This window comes from Tigriopus californicus, chromosome 2, assembly GCF_007210705.1.
Source record: "Tigriopus californicus strain San Diego chromosome 2, Tcal_SD_v2.1, whole genome shotgun sequence".
Taxonomy (NCBI): Eukaryota; Metazoa; Arthropoda; class Copepoda; order Harpacticoida; family Harpacticidae; genus Tigriopus; species Tigriopus californicus.
Window position 1 is genome coordinate 7,679,139 of NC_081441.1, and position 19,446 is coordinate 7,698,584.

At 41.6% G+C, this 19,446-nt stretch overlaps 4 protein-coding genes across 6 annotated transcripts; 3 read left to right on the forward strand and 1 right to left on the reverse strand.

Moving 5' to 3' along the window:
- The first annotated feature begins 3,147 nt into the window (after nt 1–3,147).
- On the forward strand, nt 3,148–6,794 carry LOC131893262 (uncharacterized protein KIAA2013 homolog). 2 transcript variants are annotated; one of them, XM_059243245.1, is made up of 9 exons: nt 3,148–3,611; nt 3,687–4,391; nt 4,450–4,681; nt 4,747–5,015; nt 5,090–5,177; nt 5,342–5,756; nt 5,843–6,014; nt 6,212–6,239; nt 6,553–6,794. In XM_059243245.1, exons 1-8 carry the CDS (start codon nt 3,598–3,600, stop codon nt 6,222–6,224), a joined length of 1,908 nt encoding a protein of 635 aa, XP_059099228.1. In that variant the 5' UTR covers nt 3,148–3,597; the 3' UTR covers nt 6,225–6,239; nt 6,553–6,794. The 2 variants fall into 2 exon arrangements, with proteins under 2 accessions (XP_059099228.1, XP_059099227.1); XM_059243244.1 differs by lacking the exon at nt 6,212–6,239 and having other exon boundaries at nt 3,153–3,611.
- A 300-nt stretch (nt 6,795–7,094) lies between these two features.
- LOC131893264 (phosphoglycerate kinase-like) lies at nt 7,095–8,724 on the forward strand. Its single transcript, XM_059243247.1, has 2 exons — nt 7,095–7,287; nt 7,450–8,724. The coding sequence occupies exons 1-2, from the start codon at nt 7,121–7,123 to the stop codon at nt 8,639–8,641; spliced, it is 1,359 nt and encodes a 452-aa protein (XP_059099230.1). The 5' UTR covers nt 7,095–7,120; the 3' UTR covers nt 8,642–8,724.
- A 1,781-nt stretch (nt 8,725–10,505) lies between these two features.
- Nucleotides 10,506–12,174, reverse strand: LOC131893602 (uncharacterized). 2 transcript variants are annotated; one of them, XM_059243692.1, is made up of 3 exons: nt 11,913–12,174; nt 11,283–11,491; nt 10,506–11,186 (listed from the first exon to the last, which is right to left on the reverse strand). In XM_059243692.1, exons 2-3 carry the CDS (start codon nt 11,465–11,467, stop codon nt 10,895–10,897), a joined length of 477 nt encoding a protein of 158 aa, XP_059099675.1. In that variant the 5' UTR covers nt 11,468–11,491; nt 11,913–12,174; the 3' UTR covers nt 10,506–10,894. The 2 variants fall into 2 exon arrangements, with proteins under 2 accessions (XP_059099675.1, XP_059099676.1); XM_059243693.1 differs by lacking the exon at nt 11,913–12,174 and adding an exon at nt 11,650–11,904.
- A 2,578-nt stretch (nt 12,175–14,752) lies between these two features.
- LOC131892889 (uncharacterized) lies at nt 14,753–17,862 on the forward strand. Its single transcript, XM_059242756.1, has 4 exons — nt 14,753–15,114; nt 15,247–15,598; nt 15,834–16,076; nt 17,472–17,862. Exons 1-4 carry the CDS (start codon nt 14,832–14,834, stop codon nt 17,773–17,775), a joined length of 1,182 nt encoding a protein of 393 aa, XP_059098739.1. The 5' UTR covers nt 14,753–14,831; the 3' UTR covers nt 17,776–17,862.
- The last annotated feature ends 1,584 nt before the right edge of the window (nt 17,863–19,446 follow it).

Below are 19,446 nucleotides of genomic sequence, written 5' to 3' on the forward strand. Positions count from 1 at the left end.
TAGACGATTATTCAAAGTATTGAGCAATATTTAGAGTCATGCAATCTGAATTGCTTGATAAACATTATCTTCAGACTGATTTTTTCCAGCTTCACTTCTTTTTTAGAAATATAGCGTTAAAACCAATTATAAAATAAAACTGCCTGTGGCCAATAAAATTTAGCAATATTTTGATGACAGTTTTCAATTCGAAAATTTTCCTTGAAAGGCATTGCTTTTTAGTTATGAATAAACCGCGGAACAGCGGTAGAAAAACAGCAAAAAAGGTAACTAAAAGGTGAACCATTAGGCATCAATGTACATAGCAATCAATCATCACTCCATTAAAAGGGACTTGACTTTGAATCTCAGTTGAAGTACTGATTCATTGAAAATGTGAATTAAGAATGTTTGCTTTCAACCTCCAATGAATAATTAGAAAAATGTTCGATCCCTTCACATAAAAAAAAATATCAATTCGATGAAACAAATTTTCCACGCAAGTCATAGAAGTTTGTAGAACTGGAGTTACAAATTTATATTTTTGAAATCATGTTTCTATCCCTTAAGACAATATGGTAGTTTTGACAAATCTTCAAGTTGCGAAGACAGATCCTGAAATGTACGACCCAACTTCATTGAGAGGTCCAAATAGAATTTTATTGCTTATTGCTTAAGTCTCAAGCGAGCTAGAGTTTGACCATATGTGAGACTTAACACTCTTAAAACTGCTCTCTTTTATTGAGTGATTTTTTGATGCTTGCCGTGAGGTGCTAGAGGATGATCCGGGTATAGCCCTTTTCATTGAGTGGAGAAGCGGCCTCTGATTCGTCTAGCTGTGGACAAGTAAACGAGAAAATACGCTTTGAGATGCCAGACTTTATCAAGAGATCATACAATGTACAATTTGTTGCCCAAGTATTGTAATACAATGAATAAGCTGTCAACTCTTCCGGGAAACGTTTCATATTATGTATGAGTAAAATTAAGTATGCAATATACAGCTCTCTGTTTATCTCTATGAATATAAATGTTATATGTAGAGAGTAGTTGAATAGTTACTGATTTTGTCTGAAATATTTAAATAATATTTACTCCGAAATTGCAATGCTATTTAAAGAAAACAGCCAACATTTTTCTCAAAATGGTTTTATTTTGAACCAATTACATGGATCCGTGAAAGTAGTGAGTGATTAAAGTTTTCTTAATATTCTCTGGGGTCATGTTGAGGCAGCGGTTGCTTAAAATGAACTTGGAGCGCTCAATTTAAATTTAGCAATACAACCTGACCCATGAAATCGTTCTGAACGCTATTTGCACCATTGTTAAAATAGTAATTATAGTGTTTCATCCAATCTGAATTTGAAAACTTGTATGGTGGTCTTTCACTATTACTATCCAAGAAACATTTCCTATTCTGGCTATGTTAACATTGTTTGTTAAGGTAACTTTACGTTTTAATTTCCATCAATTGCCATTTCTGTTCTGTGTCAATGTCTACGTTTTTGCAAAATTTTAAACCTGCTCCATGTCAAGCAACATTGGCTGGCTTTTGATGGCTTGATGCCATTTTTTATTATTTAAAAGGAAAAGACTTTAGAGCTCCCTCAAGCAAAATACTTTCAATGGTCTATGGTTAGAATTGATGTTATATCTTTTTCATTGCCCAGACTTCATTTACAACTGATCACCTCCAGAGACGGCTCAAAAAGACGGTGCAAAAGCGAAGGCAGAAAAATTCCAAAACTTGTTGGGGAACATATCAAGAAGAATAACAAAGGGCATTGAGAAGACAGGCGTTTCTATGTCTCAATAATAGGTATTCTTTTAAGATCTATTGTGCCTTTAAATATTGTAATAGACCAACAAGAACAAATATCCGTGTTGTCAGTGTAACTTGAGTTTTGGCGACATTCTGAAATTCACTTGATTTTTGTTCTATGACGCTGCTCTATATTCTTTCAGTACAGCTGTAGATATTGAACTTGGGCAAAACGTGTTCAAAGCAGTTTGAAATTAGTTGATTGATAATCTTCAAAAACGAAAAGACACGCAGTAAGTTATCCATAGATTTATCTTAAAACACAACTTTAAATAACATTCAAGCATTAAATGCGTTATTTTGCCTTCTTTTACCAAATTTACAAGATTATTGTAACGGGAAATGGGGTACCCCACGTGGATTCGTGAATGCAAATTTTGAAATGCGATAGTACTAAATTTTACCCAGTTGTATTTCAAAATATGCGTTCACAAAACTATCTGCTACTTACAGTAGGTGAGACTAGGACCAAATCGCATCTTAAAGTATGAGCTCACAAAATCATGCAGGGGTACCCATTGAGGTCTTTTCTCTGATTCTCGTCTAAGAAAAAATATTGATTGCTTCAATTTTTTAAATATTTAATCTTTATTCTTTAAGTTCAAAATATTTAAAAATAGCCAAATCTGCGAAAATACTTAAAAAGTATTTCACCGGCCTCTTGTCATATGTATTGGCAATTATACCCTAGTAGAATTTGAAAGGTCTCTAAGAAGGGCTGATGGTGTATTAGGATAGGAGGGAGAGGAGAATAAAAACGACTACTCTATTGTCCATTTGTTCAACGGATGTAACCCAAAGTTTCCCGAAGTACGTCATCAGCTTGACATTCAAGCTTACAAGCATTAATCAATCTTAACTCTGTGCCAATCCTGCCGTCTTGGTAGGTCTTGGTAATAACGAGTGAGAGTGCAAATGTACTAAATTTTAAAGGTATTTTAGGGACCCTGAATGCTCTAAAGACTCTGTTTCAGGATTTGTACGAACCGTACACTGACACTGAGTGGAGGTCGTCAGCACCCAAAAAGGCATTTCCAGAATCTTGAATCTTCATGGATTAGGCGGTTGATGAAAAATTAGAGGACTCTGAAATCGCGCAAGCCACCAGGATTTCTGTATTTTGGTGCATTTTCAGGATATATTTACAAAAAAGAACACACTACATTTGCGTTCAATTATATTGGAATTCCCTTTCAAAAAGGCTGCGTAATGTACAAATGAAATCTATTTCTATTCGAAGACACTAGCCCAGGACCACTTGGTTTTCTGGCTCCTTCTTTCCTTGCACACCGAGTCATGACTCGATTCGCTCGAGTCAGTTCTTTCGGAAGCTCGAGATCCCTAGTCCTCAGTCCTCCTTTTTTTTTTTCGGCTGCTGTTCATTCCGAAAATCGCCAACATAACAACTGCAACAACGCTAAAATTACTACTTCACTCCTTGGGATCGGACATGTCGGGCTAAAATTCAAAGGCGATTGGACTTGGTTGATTCTCTTCTTCGGGCTCTTTCGTCTCGAACCTCTCCGCCAGCACAGATTTCCCGGACGGTCATTGACCCAGAAGAAGGATGGCCCTGCCGAACTGGTCGGCACCCCCCGTTCGTTGGCACTTGCATTGTCCACCGGTGTAATTGTGTCATTACCAAGTACATGGGCGTGTCTGGCCTGCTGAGGTCGTGGCTTTGACGCATCTACCCGTGTGATCTGGAGCCTGACCCGAATCCAATCAGCGGCGCCGTGGCTTGTTCCCCATTGATTGAGCACTGAGCGAGCCTCTCTCTCTTGTTCACTGAATCCATGCAGTCCCTAATGTGAGTGGTGATCTAGACGAAGTCTTCTCTTTCGACCTTGTTCATATCGTCTAAGATGTCCTTGATGTCATTTAGCCAAAGTGGGTTGCCCGTGTTGTCGTCCAAGTTGAAGGATATGGATTCATTGGAAAAGATGCGGCGGTGGAAGCGATCGTTCGATGGATTCATCTCTTTCCGGAAGGCCCTGGGTTTGGCCTTTGTCACGTTTGTATTCATCCTGTATGTGGGACCCACATTGTTCAGTTGGTTGTTCGGCTCGGGACGTCCATTTCCCGACGGATCCGAACCCTACACCACCGAGACCTGCATCGGCGACAAAATGATCACCTTCCTCGCCGATATCCAGAAGCACAATGCCCACGCTCAACATCATCCTTGGCGGGTCACGGATAAGAGCTATGTGCCCTATGTGGGCAATGGCCAAGTCGGAGTGGCGGCCGACTCGGAGGCCGGTCTGTTTGTGGCCGGTTCTCGCCATTTAAGCCAACCCGTGCCTTTCAAGCCCGTCGCCCACGTGGCGCCCGAAGGCAGTCACGTGTTCCTCGAGGAGAGTGCCACACTCGTCCATTATGTCACCGGGGTGGTGCACAAAGCCCGGTGCTATCAGACGGATCGAGGTTCCTGGCTGAGTGTGGCCCAACAGTTCTACGCCCATCGAGCCTTTCCCGCCATATTGGTGCAAGAGGTGAAGATGACCAATCCCGGTCCCAGGCCGCAAATCTTCAATGTCGAGCGTTTGGGCATCTCCGATTGGGTGGATGCCCGATCTCGAACCAAGACGTAAGTTGAATGCGGACGGTTCATTTCGATTCGGATTAGGATCCGCTCCGGGTTTCAGATTGGAGCATGGCGATGGTGGACAGAAATACACGATTGTGTCCGGACAGGTTGAACTGACCGACAAGTCGTTCCGTTACGTTACCATTGTGGCCAAGAAGTTACCCTCGGCCATGGAAGTGGCCTCTCGCATGACACAAACTTTGAGTATCCTGACTGCTGTGGTCTATTCCGAGCCTTTAAGCGAGGTGGATGAAGTGCTCAGGGACTCGCTAGAATCCAAAGCTACAAAGGTAACACATACTTATTGATATGCATGCTTGTATAACTGGTTGATCAAATATGATTTTATTCAAAGGAGTTGCTGAAAGCTGTGGGTATGACGAGCGTGTCGTTGAAAAATCTCCATCAGGATGTTTGGAAAAGCCTTTGGAACACGGGCTTTGGTATTTCCCACTCAATGGCCGAGAATTCGGTCAATGGCTTGCAAATCAATGCCACCATGTATTACGTTCTGTCTCAAGTGCCCGCTCCCATTCACCGCTACCAATTACAGGGAGCCGAGAAACTGGATCAGCTCTCAATTCTATCTTATGCCGAAGGCTGCTATGGTGGAATTCCTACTCTGTGAGAACCCAAAATATGTTGGTTTTTTATCGATCGAGTCAGTTCCCGCTTGACATCAAGTTTTTTCCCACTAGTTATGCACCCAATTTATGGAAATCGCTCAGTTCTGTGGAAGAAGTGAATGCAGTTGTCAAGTCTTGGGTTCTCACGTTGGAGAAAAATGTAAGCATTGTCGTGCCGTCGTTCGTCTTTGGCATTATGTAGATTAAATTCGAATGCCTTGGCATAATCCTGATTGATATTCGGCACCGAGATTGACAATAATGTCGAACCTTTCTTTTGCGAACTTCGATTGACAGCAAACGAATAATTCTGTTCACTCTCAGGGTTGTGGAAAACTAATAAAAGCTGGAGCAGATGGAGTGGTACAAGCCATGGTTTTAAGCTTTGCTGCCTTCAAATTCCGCGAGGATCACTTGGAATTGAATTCGCAGCCCAAAGATCTTCATCGAGATTACTTTTTCCGACGAATCAGTTATGGCAACAGCACCCATCTAAACATTAGTATCGTCATATCCGAGGAGAATAAACCCGTGATTAAGGTGGCATTGGATCGACGGGACAAGGACTACTTTGCTTGCGATGCAGGTTGCTTGGATCGACCCTCACCGCTCTCCACCGAAACCAAGAGCTTTCCAGTCAAGCTGACCGATCCAATCACGGCGATTCTTTACATTACATCCGATCACCAGCACATGGAGGAGCTCAAAGAAGCGATACACGTGAAAGAAGTAGTCGAAGGTGAATACTTGTGAAATAATGTGCCCCTTCAGCAGTCCCAACTTTTCTGACTCTAATTTGTGACCTTTACATGCTTGGGGTTCCAGCTCCGGCCCATGAACACCATGTAATCGCTCTTCATCGCCACGGCAACAAATTGGGAGGCTTACCCGGGATTTTCTGGTTTAGCATCGGCTTCCTCATTTTGGCCTTCCACATGTTCTTGTTCAAATTGATCTGGCAAGAATACTGTGCCGGACAGGACAGGTTCAGAACGAGGTAAGGTGGAGGTGGCTCTACCATGTTGGATATTTCCCTGCCGTTTTTTTTATCATTTACTTCAAGATTGTACACATGACATGACCGCTTTGAAAATGAGGGAGCAACCTTTGTGCTTTTGGAAGGCTGATTATTGGCTGTAAAACAATTCCAGGCACGTCAAGGCAATTTTATCAATCTAAAATGTATGATTTCAGCAAAGACGTTTGAATTAACTAGAAGAAGGTAACTCGGAAACAGTTCAGCCAGATCCGCATTTGTGTGTCATTTTCCTTCTTCGAGTGAATTTTTCTGTCAACGTGGGTGGAAGGAGATATTGGATTTTGTTTTTTGAGCCGAACAGGAATTTTAATTTGGGTCATGATATGACAAACTTGGTTGGATGTTCACATGTTGTGAATGGCCTTCCATGACTAGCTATTTTAACCTCGAACCATTTATATAACTTTGTTTGGGGTGGGTATGGCTTCTCTCTTTTGTTGACTCAAGGACTTTCCAATGGGCACATGTCTAAATTATCGCCCTTTTTTATTTTCAGAAAATATTCCGACTACCAATGATAAGCCTTGTTCGTGATCCCGGGGGCACCTAAAAATGGTCACACGTCCGGCTCACCTCCGATACTTAATTATAAATTGTCATTCATTGTTAGATTTGATTTCATCGGCTTGTCCTCCGAGAATGTCTTTAAAACCTTAAATTCGAGTCTACTAGTACAGTTGATAGTACCTACAAAATGAATCTATTTTATTAAATATGGTTGACGTTTCTATACCTTAACCTACCTGGCATTTTCATTCTATTCACTCGAAATCTCCAAAATCACAATGGCAACCCTTCTGGTCCACTGGTCCTTCCCAATCCCTTTAAAAAAACCTGTGACTGATCCCAGTGTTGCCAATCAGACCGGGGATATGTGTTGTTGGCTTGTTAGCATTCAGCTTGTCTGTCCACCGGCATTTAAAGCCTCAAAGCCTCGCTCGGCTCGCCTCGTTCCCAGCCAATCTGCGAAAGTCAGTCAGCCTGAGCCGGTGGGCTGACCCGATCTCTTTCTGTAGTTCGGGAAAGGCGAGAGCGTTGCTAACTGAGCGAGAGCGAGCCACTGAATGGGATGTATTCTGTTACTGAGTGGAATTCTGCCGACATTGTTCCATCGCTGCATTTCCCCGCAAGCATTCTGTCGACGTTGTCAACCTCCAATCCTCAGTAAAATGGCTCTGAACAAACTACCCCTGGACAAATTGGACCTGGATGGTAAACGGGTGTTCATGAGGTGAGTTGTCACATGATTTCAGAGCTCCTATCATCATGTCCTTCTTAGTATGTATACTTCCACGTACGTACTGGGATTGTTAGCGTTAGTCAACTCAGAGGTCAAGTCAAGGTGACATTCAGCAAGAGCAAATGATGCCCATGCTTCTGGCGTTTCTTATAGATGCGACTTCAATGTGCCTCAGGACAAGAGCACGGGGGCGATTACGAATCCGGCCCGCATTGTGGCCGCATTGCCCTCCATCAAATATGCCCTGGAGCAGAAGGCCCGCTCGGTGGTGCTGTGCTCTCATTTGGGTCGACCCGATGGTCGGAGAAACGACAAGTTCTCGTTGAAGCCCGTGGCCGAGGAGTTGGAGAAGCAATTGGGCACGAAGGTGCAATTCCTGAATGATTGCGTGGGCGAGGAAGTGGAGAAGGTGTGCCAAGCGGCGGAGGGTGGAGCCGTGATTTTGTTAGAGAATCTCAGGTATCACGTGGAAGAGGAGGGTAAGGGCGTGGATGAGGCGGGCAATAAGATCAAGGCCGATCCGGCCCACGTCAAGACATTCCGGGAGTCGCTGAGAAAGTTGGCTGACGTGTATGTCAATGATGCCTTCGGGACGGCCCATCGGGCTCATTCGTCCATGATGGGCGAAGGCTATGAGCAACGGGCGGCTGGGTTTTTACTGAAAAAAGAGCTCACTTACTTCTCCAAGGCCTTGGACAACCCTGAACGACCTTTCTTGGCCATCTTAGGTGGGGCCAAAGTGGCCGATAAGATCAAGCTGATCGAGAACATGCTCGATCAAGTGGATAAGATGATCGTGGGCGGGGGCATGGCTTATACCTTCTTGAAGGTGTCCAAAAATATGTCGATCGGCGATTCCTTGTACGATGAGGCTGGGGCCAAGATTGTGGATGACTTGTTGAAGAAAGCCAAGGACAAGAACGTGGAGTTTGTTCTGCCCGTGGATTTTATCACCGCCGACAAGTTCGATGCCAATGCTGCCACCGGAACCGCCACCGTCGAGGAAGGTATCCCTGATGGATGGATGGGTCTAGATGTGGGTCCCAAATCCATCGAGCTCTTCACCCAGGTCGTCAACGATTCCAAGCTCATCGTCTGGAATGGACCGGCTGGCGTTTTTGAGTTTGAGAACTTTGCCAAGGGCACCAAGGCCATTATGGACGCCGTGGTGGCCAAGACTGCCAGCGGTGGAGTCACTATCATTGGTGGGGGTGACACGGCCACGTGTTGTGCCAAGTGGAACACGGAGGATAAAGTGTCTCATGTCTCGACGGGCGGTGGAGCTTCCTTGGAACTGCTGGAGGGCAAGGTTTTGCCGGGGGTGGCTGCCCTCTCCGATGCTTAAGTCATATTCAATATTTCCAACGTTCTGTACCCATGCTAGTGGATGGATTAATTTTCAAAAGAAAAATACATTATTAGCCATAACCCGCGGGAGAAAACTCGTTTCTTTTCAACTCTCTCTCTCCCATAAAAGGTTGATTTCATGACTGGTTGGCTAGAGAAAAGCTCCGGTTCGAACATGTTCAATTATTGAAATTCGATCTTGAAATCGAAAAGAAACCTCTTAAGTGACCATTTTTGTTCCAAGCGTCGAGCATCGTGTTGATTTGGTCGTTGGTAGAATGTAGAGTAGAAGTAATTGTGGCAATGCTCGACATTGTATTTAAAGGCCTCTGGAGTTATCAAACTTTCTGCGTGGGGCCAGGCATAATTTTCGATTAGTGGTTAAGAAAAATCCAAGTTTCATATTTGGGTTGGGGCTTGGTACTGGTCTTAAAAGATATTCGACTTGTCCCAGAGCCAAGTCATTAAATCAAATAAAAAAGAAACAAAAAAAATTTTGGAGATTTCTTTTAATTCATAATATTGACGAACTAGCTGGAACATTCAAAACCGCAAATATTAGTTGGGACATTCAACGATATCATTTGCCTGATACAAGATTTGATTTTATAGACTTAAAAACGCAAGTATTTATCATTACTTTAATTTCTCTTTAAGATTTTCAAGAACTAATTTATTTCATATTTTCTGATGTCAGGCTGATATTCAGAAATGTCCAGATGAGGAACTAATTTTACCACGCATGGCANTTTGATTTTGTAGACTTAAAAACGCAAGCATTTATCATTACTTTAATTTCTCTTAAGATTTTCAAGAACTAATTTATTTCATATTTTCTGATGTCAGGCTGATAATCAGAAATGTCCAGATGAGGAACTAATTTTACCACGCATGGCAAGATCTCTGATTTTATGTAGCTTGTCAATCTCAGAGGAGCGTAACATCGTTTCCAAATATTTCGTGTCTTCTTTGAATGACGAGTAAAGAGTTACGATTGATTGTCTCAAGGAACGAGATCTGTCAATTGTCATTCATTTTCTTTTGTGAGGAAAGGCCAGAACCAGGGAAAAGATATGCAGAAAATTTTGTCCAATCTCTTCGTCATAAAAAAAATCGTATGTTCTTGTTCAGATTTCTTCTTAAGTGAAGCAATTTGCTGGCAAATTCTCAGTTATCGACTTGTTTGAAAATTTGCAAATGCAAGTCTGCATTGATGCCCTAATTCGTGCTATTCGACCAATGTAACAATTTCCCCATATCTTTTCTAACAAAAAGGCTTGCCGTTTGGATAACTCTTGGCTCTGTCCAATATTGATCGGGCCATCGATGATTTACTATCGTGGAAAAGCCACAGAAAGTCTGTGCTGATGCAACGGCACTAAATCCAATTTTACTCAAGCCTTGTCTCTTAAATCAAAGAGCCATTGGAATTTTCGGTTAGTGATGGAATCAACTTGGTTGCAGAAGCCTCTGTCTGAAGAGACACTGTCTTGGCTACTGTCGAAAATTAAGGCCCCTTGGTTCATCGTCATGAAACCAAGCCCACTATTTGGACCCAAACGATAACTGCATGTGTCTCTTTTTCTTTTCTTTTGAACTATTTGAAAGGGATATTAAACATTAGATTCTGCGAGGAGAAAAAGGTGAACCCTATTTGGAGGCCATTCATATAGCTACCTTACCGATTGTTCCCTTGCTCCCACCTAGTGTTCCCATTTCGTTTTGTATTCCTGGAGACTGGGTCTGTCAAATACAAAATGGAACATCTAGTCTTTTTTGCCGGTTGCTTTGACAAATGAATTCTTTTAAGGAAGAATGTATTCAGTTTGAGCTAGACAAACACTCACAGTGGGAGGCTCAAGACGGCTACTGTATGTATAATTCAGATTTGGTGCATACTAAGAAGTCCTAAACTCTATGTTAGGCCCAACTAGTTTGATGAACGAGTCCTCTAAACAGCCAAGTTCCAAGTCAATGGTCCGCAATGGAATGGCAATCCTTTCGAAATCCATTCTTTTGTTCCCAAATTGATGTTTCTTCATTTCATCAGACTCTTTCGTCTGGGCCTCCTCCCTTCGATTGAGGCCGCCATTGAGACCACATTGGTGAACGGGCACGAAAATCTCCTAGAGCTCTGCCTCAATCTCGGGGCCTTCATTCACTCATTTGGTATCATATACACGGGCACAAGTTCCATCCACAATGAAGACAACCAACATCTCTCGCATACTGTTTATCTAATGTTCTTTCTTTACCACATTGCTAGCGATCCCAACCAGAGATCCTTGAACATGATCCAGTCTGAGACGAAACTGTAGGCGGGATAAGTGAACGTGGCTGGTTTGTTCACCTCAATGAAGGCGTGAGAGACCCAAGCGAATAAGTAGCCTTGCATGAAGGCAAACAGAATGGTTTTTGGATGGCGGTTGTAGACCACGAAAATGAAGATCAGAAGAACAGCATTAAACAGCCCAAGGAAGTGGAAAAGTTTCGTTTTGGGCTTAAAATGCTCGCACAAGTAGAAGGGATAAAACTCTTGCAGGCTGAAAATGAGATAAGGAGAAAGAGGAGAAAAAACTCCCTCACATTTACATGATGTCAATTAAGATATAGACGTGAAATATACTAGAGTTTAGTACCTGGAAATTCTCGATCCATAGTTGTTTTGGTTGAAAACAACACACTCTTCACTGGAGGGGGCAATGTCTTGTAATGTTCCGTTTTGAAGGTGGAAGTAGTACAGGATAAAAGAGGCCAACAAGCCCAAAATCGTTCCTCGAAATGTGGTTTTGACCAAATATCTTAGACTCGTGGGTCGTCCCATGGTGCAATATCAAACTTTGCTCCGCTTAAAATAGAAAACTCACTGGTCTGAGCAATTCTGTCTGACAACTGAACACTAAACGAAAGTCAACATATGTCTTCTCTATTGCACTTATCATCTTTATCAGTATCTTCATCTCGACATACATTACATAACCAAACCCGACGAGATCGTGTACGTACTTGTGCTTGCAGTAGAATGTGGAGCAGAACTATCGTACTACGCAGGCACAAACTTTGGAAACCCTATTTTCAAGTTTTCACTTGGTTTCGCTCAACATGGACGAGAGTTTTCTTCTTCTCACTAAGCTTGAAAACCTAATGGACGTCGTCGTCGTCGTCTCAACGAACATTTTGACAGCCCAGGACCCGAAGACAAATGGCCCCAAGTTCTAATGGTATTATTGCAGACGACGAGGACGAAATGCAAGAAATCTTCAACTCACCTTCGTTCGAACTTGATTTCGGTGTCCGGGCAAATAAACTAAGAATACGCGACAAGTCTCGTAAAATCCGTCCAGGGCACTAGTAGCTTGTAGCTAGTGCTGAAGGTGACAGTTGGACAAATATTGACTCACGATCGAGTATCTTTGAAGTGCAATGGAATCATGAAATAAATGACCATGATGCAGAATGAGAAGAAAAAAAACTAGTTTCTGTTCTTTGACCTGCGTTCATTTGAACAAGTAATAGGTGTGAAGAGCAGCCTTATCATGGGAAAACAATTTTGATCGAACTCTTTCAAAAGTCTTACTTGCTCCATGCAGAAATTTGACGAAAAGTTTGGACCGAACGCAGTTCCGAAAAGTTTCAAATCGTGTCGAGATTCAATTCCAAAATGAACATGATTGATCATTGGGCTTTTGGCGCCAATCAATAAAGCCCTTTTTGTGTTTATCATTGAGGTAATCCATATCTTCAGGGCAGTATGCTGAAATTGGTCAATAAGCTTGATTTATTCCTTCTTATACTTTTCTAATTTAACTATTTGATATTGTATGTATGTATCTATTTATTACAAGAACCATGTATCATTGGCGATTTGACTAACCTAGAGGGCTAACCTAATGTCATGATATATGTTAGAAGAATATACCCTAATTGGCGAATGGTTGTGAGTTTCAAGAACAGTCTTTTTGATGAAAAAAAAGCTAGTCCAGGAAGGCTGTGATGGATCAGCCACACTTTTAATGATTTTTTATTTCCTTATCAATTTCTACGATTTTTTCCTCTATATTTTGACTTTTTGACATTCTACCACCAGCTTTTGTTTGCAATGTTTGGACTCACAAGACTTTTTCTGTTTGCAAGAAATATGCACCCTTACTCAAAAGAACACTCAGGCTTGATAACTTAAATATTGTATGAATTCAGTATTACAGTTGCGGGTGAGCAAAAGAGATGATAAAATCCATGGACTCAGGCGACATTAAAAGGAGGGGTCAACTTTAAGTTTGGATTACGTTGCACGAATGTTCGCTTCAGCATCCGGGAATCCCCGAAGGATCCTTCTGAGGAATCTGTCACAATCCTGAACTTGCGTGTTTAAAAACAAGGTCATAATGCAGAGATAAAATCGTACCAAAGACAAATTGTTTTCCAGCCAAATCCGTGTCCAAGGACATATCAATAGACAAATATTTTTAGATTAGCAGCATCTGGCTGTAACTGTAGAAAAATTGAATAAAATCCCGTTTCAAAGGGAGTTAGATATCTGCCAATAAAACCTCCGCAGACGAACGATTTTCTTTGTCTTTTAGTTCATCTGTCGTAAGTATTATACGCTGCCACAAGGAATCCAACGTCCAGTAATATTTCATTTTACAAACCTATCCTTTAATCTGATTAATAGGTGCTACGTTCCCCATTCCCGCTCGCATACGTAGCAATAAGGAGCTAAAGAGTTTCAGCTTTCAAACATATTTATAGATGCATTGGATAATTCAGTGGTTTGCGTCCATGCATGTTTTGTAACACTTGTTCTTGACCTATTGTAACCGAAAATGGGCACTGAATCATGATGGGAAGCTGTGACCACCAGACGTCCTAAAGGAAAAGGACTCTCGGTCAAAAACGTCCTAGAACATTTGAAGTGCAGGGTGTAAAGAAATTGATGTCACTTTCAGAAACTTGACGTTTTATTTGGCTAAAAAGTAATTTCTAAGTAACAAATCTAAATCTTATTTTCGAATATGGGAACCCTGCTTGACCAAGGCACCAAAAATGATTCATGTTTCTATGTTCATGTCAGTGTCCCACACAAAAATAGTAGTTCATTTAGTTCAATAGTTCAACCAATAGTTCATTTTGTGGCCAATGTATGGGATGGTGAATGCACACCATTTGGAAACCCATTCTTGACCGAACTATTAACATGCTGACGGCCGGCTGCATCGACACAATATCCTGTTGCCATTACACTTGGGATTAAGGCAAGGTCAACAGAGAAATATTAGGTAGTGATGGGATCAAACAAAAAATGATGGGAGGAAGTAACCTGCTAAGATTATCAATTTATAATTTCAATTGTATCTTATTTTTCTAGCTGCTTCTGAGTTCAAACCTGACTTTTTATGTTCAGTTAGGACCTGCCAATCCAAGTCTTCTGGTAATCTCAGTTTTCAAAATACAATTAGTTGTATCAGGAGCATCTATAGAATCAACTAATGTGCTAAACACAAATGGGCAAGATTGTTTGAGGTTAATCAGCCAAAATTAAAAGCCAGAAAAACTTGTCCTGACCAAAAGTGTTTGGAACTGGACATGGTCTCATGATTCACACCGCATCTTATCAACCCATTTTCAATAATCCTTAATTTTATCTCAAGTTCACAATCAAATTTCATAGTTTGATCTCCCTCCACTTTTTAAATCCTTTTGTCATAGATTGTACGTGATTAATTCAGCCATGCACTTATTAGCCTCATCCCTGATCACCCTTGCCTGAATTCCCTCCCTCATGTGACATCACCCAACTAACAGCTTGATCGATTGAAGTGCGCAAGGGTTGAGTCAGGCAATCACCCTGAGTAAACATTATTCTCCACTGATTAGTTGGCGGTGCTACCTTTTTTAAATCTTAACCTGACCTAATCAAACCTAATCTAACCTTACCTAACCTAACCCAACCTAACCTAACACAATATTAATAACCCTTAAAGTCTCGATCTAAACCTTTTAACATTTTGCCACACATTTAAAAATGAGCACCGTCAACTAATCGGTGGAGAATAACGTTTTTGGTCACCCTGAAGGTTAAGTGAGTTCAACCAGTTCAACCAGGTAACGAAACCTAAACAAAACATTGGTTAGTAAGTTGTTTGTGCCACGTGTGCTCGCGCACCCATCACATCAGAGGCCACATTATGTCCAATTTTTTATCTTGGTGTCGTAAAAAAGCATCTGGTCTCTGTCCGACACCTCAACCACCGGAATCTTCTTTAATCCATGGGCATCCCAGCCCCAAAATGACTGTGCCCGACGCGATATCATCCTCGGCCACCGCTATAGCATCCTCGTCTCCTCAATTCTTGATGGAAGAGACTTCAGCCTCTTTCCCGGGTCTGGGCAACAATTTCCGATCGCTACAGCGATCCTCTATTTCCTCTTTGGCTCTGGGCTCCTCGTTCTTGGATCACTCGCTATCGGGTTCGTAATCACTAATCGCGTTCCAGATCTCTTCATTGTGTTTTGGTTCATGATACGCTACATGATCTTGGAATATGGGACACGTCATCATACTGGCGAAAGAAAGATAATGATCTAGATCGTTGATTTTAGGTGCCATTGAGTTGGATGTAGAGGCCCTGGGCCCCGAGATTCGGACTCGTCGACGGGAATTGATTTTGGTCTTGGTTAATTGGGAAGTGATCGATCCTGTTCTAGCTCAAGAGATAGAATCTAAACCTAGGACGTCTGAACCCTTAGGCTCTAGCTTCAGGGCACGCAATCTGATCCAAACAAACAACTATATATGGCTACCCGAGCATTTCAGCTCTTGCTTTGTGGATTTCCTCAACTTTCGAGTGACTGAAAGTGAGACATTAGAAGACATCCTTGATCAGCACTTCACTGTAGCCAATTGCCATGCCGACATCTTTCGGGGATGTATGTCTTGCAAATCCAAGATCAGGTAAGTACACGAGGGCCGTTTTCGAGATAATGCTACCACATGGCCCCATTTAGGCATTCGCCTCGTCCAAAATTCAGTGTATCTGACTATTCATTGATGGCAATCAGAAAAAGGCTTCTTCTCAGGCATCTTTGTCCGTTGTTCGAATAAATGTACAAGGTGGAGTAGCTAGAGAATTTGCCATTGACATCCGTTCAACATCGGTTCGTAGAAGAAGAAACGTCCTTCCTTTCAGAGACTTGCTAGAGTTGGCTCCGGTTGGGGTTTCTGGATCTGAGGCCGGTGGGGATTGCCATCCAATCAGCGGCAGCAATGTCATTGTTAGTGAAATTGATGCTAGTTTCCCAACTTCTCTAAAGAACAAGAAGGACAAATTACCCACATCAAGGACCAACGCAACATCATTGACTCCCATTGTGTTCTATTCCTTTTGTCTTGACAGGGCAGTCTTATTAGAGGAAACTCAACACTGTGCCAGGTAAGAGCTTTGAAACGGGCATTTGGGCTGTGTTAAGCCGTATTTGTACGTTCCTCTTATTCCATGAATAGCTGAACCGAGAGATTTAGGACCAGTTAATCGACTATGTAGAATAAGACCTCCTCAGGGAATGCGCTGGTTCACCTCCTTAGTTGGTATTGGAAACCAATAATGTCTTCCTACTGACTTAATATTTATCCTGTGCTTAGCAACCATGATACGACGAGGTTTGGGCTCCTTGATCAGGGAACTAAAAAGCAAGGTCCAGATCAAACCTGGAGGGCCCATTTCTGTCTTGACAAGGAAAGATAGAATAGGACCAGCACCCCAGCCCAATCTCCCCCATAGTCGATCAACGTCTAGCGTGCAACTGGCAAGGTTTCACATGAATGGGTACACCGCTAAGGGACATCTCCTAAAATATGCGCATTGTCATTCGGGTGGTGTCGGAGTCAAAGGCACGAGCAAGGCTTGTCTATTTGCCGCAGATAAGTTTTACAATAGCCCGAATCAACCAGGTTGATTACTAGAGAGTGAAAACAGGGTGCTAAGAATAGAATCGAGTTGCCTGTTGGCTTGAAACTTTATTGGAACGGTAAGGAATTCAAAAGTGATCATGTGATGTGTCATTTAGTCAACTTGGTCAAGGTAATCAAAGGAAAGATTTTGGTCCCCAAAAGTAATCTCCAAAAATAAGATTGCCTTTCGAATGCTACTTCACATGGTAATTTCATAGAAGTTTGTGCTTTGCTAGATTTCTTCCCTTAGCTTGAGCTACCTAAAATAGGCCATGGTTGCAAGGATTCTGTTTTTGCGGTCAATAATTACATCTAACGATATGTGCGGTATAATAAGGCTTTATTTTAAAAAGTACGATCATACCAAGACTCAAAATCCTTTAACGTTTTATGACAATTATTCATTCCATTCTCTTAGTTGCAATAATTTTAAAAATGTATCCCTGTTAGGCAAATTATAATTAAAATTCAACAGCAATGTCAAAAAAAAACGACGAAGGGCTTCAGTTTTCAACGCCCTGTTCTCTGTCTGGTAACAAATGATTTGGGCTATTGTAAAACTTATCAGTGGAAAATAAACAAACCCCAGGACAGGTGTCCAATAAATGAATTGGTCTGTTCTTAAGATATTATGAATAGGACAAACATATGTAACACCTTAAATGAACCCAACGTGGCGTTAGTTCCACCTAGATCTGTCTTAAAACCTGAATATCCTTTGAATGACTCACTACTGTTGAATATCATGAGCATTCACCATATTCATGCCATGAAAAATCGCCAATCTGAAGTGTCCTTACTCTCTTTATGAACTTTGACACGCTTTGGCGTCCAACACTAGTTCAGTATTTGATCTGGAACGACTTGTATATTTCAGATGTCACGAATGCTTTCATTGGCGCTATAATCATTGCCCTCAATGTGATCGATGTTCCTTTGGCATGGGACTTGGCAAATGTGATCATTGTGGCTACATGGAAGCCAAAGACGAGTGTACCGAAGATCTGGCTCTATCCTCGTTGAGCGATGGGAGTCCAAATGCGCATTCTAGTCCTTTGAGGCTCAAAAAGACAGGATCGGAGAGTGTGTCCCAGGATATTCCCTCCGTTAAGAGTGTGGGCGATCTTCTTGGGTATTTTGAAAGTGACGACGAAATTGGAGAAGGCAATGCGGAATTCTAGTTATGGACCGAGTGGTTTGTTTTACCCTTTGATGATCGATCCGTCATCAATAGAAATACATGTTAGGATTTTAACACCTTAACTGAACACATGTCGATATTTTTGGAGCGATGTAGCAAGAGTTGATTGTGGTGGCTTGGTCAGGAAATCAGCTTGGCACGAGGAATATTTCTCAGTGTAGTGCTCGAAACATCTCGAAAAGAAGGATACTTCAGTCAATTTTTGACGGACCCCTTTTAGTATTTGTGGGCTTTACCGCAAGGGTGCGTGCGGTAACATGAATAGATGAAATCAAACGAAAAATACTAGATACTACGAGTACGTTGATAGAGAGATTGGGGACGACGATGTTTTTCTCTACTTTGTAGTCTGCTCCACGCCTGTTCCTGGTAAAAACCAATGCCAGTGAGAACCCACGGCAATGAGTAAATATTTGCATCCTCTCGTTTTCCTCTTCATCGTATTTTGTTCCTTCTATTCCAGAACAACCGTTGGGTACATGTCAGTTTAGGTAGACGTAGGAACAAAGCTTTTACGTACAATCAATTTCAATTGTTTTTGTCTTGCTGTCAGTCGTAATTAATTAGGCTCCAAGCAATTGCTACAATTCTTCGGAGTGGAGAAGAAAAGTTGACTATCAAGGTCTCGTTCCATAAAATATAGTCTGTCAAGTTCATTGATCAGTGCACGAAAGAAAAACAATGCATTGGAAACACCTTGGTTCTTTACCGAAACTTCAAACATGCGGTTCCTGAGTGATGTGTGTATAGTAAAACAAGACAAACCTGCCTCTAGCTAGGCCTATTGAAATTGATTCGGTCACGATGTTCCATTTTTTGCTTTTCCATTACCTCTAGAAGTCTGGTGATTATTTGTTTATGAAGGGATAGGAGTTAATGGATCACGTAATCTGGATGGGACCTGTCTTTTTACCCTCTTCGAGACCTCCAAGGTTGGTGTTTTCAGCACTTGTATTTCTAGTATACATAAACTTGCATTATGTTGGACAAATTAGGCTCCCCAGGTATTCTACTATCGGTTTAAACATAGTGACGCCGTACTAATCAATTACAACTTGTAGCGTAGTACATACTGAAAACAAGTGCAGGCAACCAAGCATCACTTCATTTTTCTTGGGATTTTCATTTGCCATTCCCCTCTCTTTCTATATCATTCATTTAAATAGCTTTTTAGTGACAATCAACTTCATTGGTTTGAAATGCCCATTTCTTTTTCAGAACTTAGTGCTAGAGTTTTTAAATCGCTCATCTCTAAATTGTGAAATGTCAAAGTGAAATGACTTTTTGAAAGCTACTTCCCGTTATTTTGCTTGTTCTGGTGGGCATGTGAGTATAAGCTTTTAGCCTGCCTAACTAGTTTAATTACATTATAAAGCTTGCGGCCCAAAACTCATTGATAGAATCTTTTCTAGCAATGATGCCGCATAACCTAATCTAAACATAGATAAAATTCGCTGTTCATTTCAATAGGTCACTGTTTGCAAAAACAATAAACTAAAATTATGCCAGGATAGTAGTCTGGTGTCAAATCTACACAAATAGTTCAAATTTCTTAAGCTTCGTAACACAATTTAGCATTTAATTGAGAATGTAGTTGTATCCCAGTTCACGTTGATCTAGTTCTTTTTCAATCTTCCATTTCAGAAACACT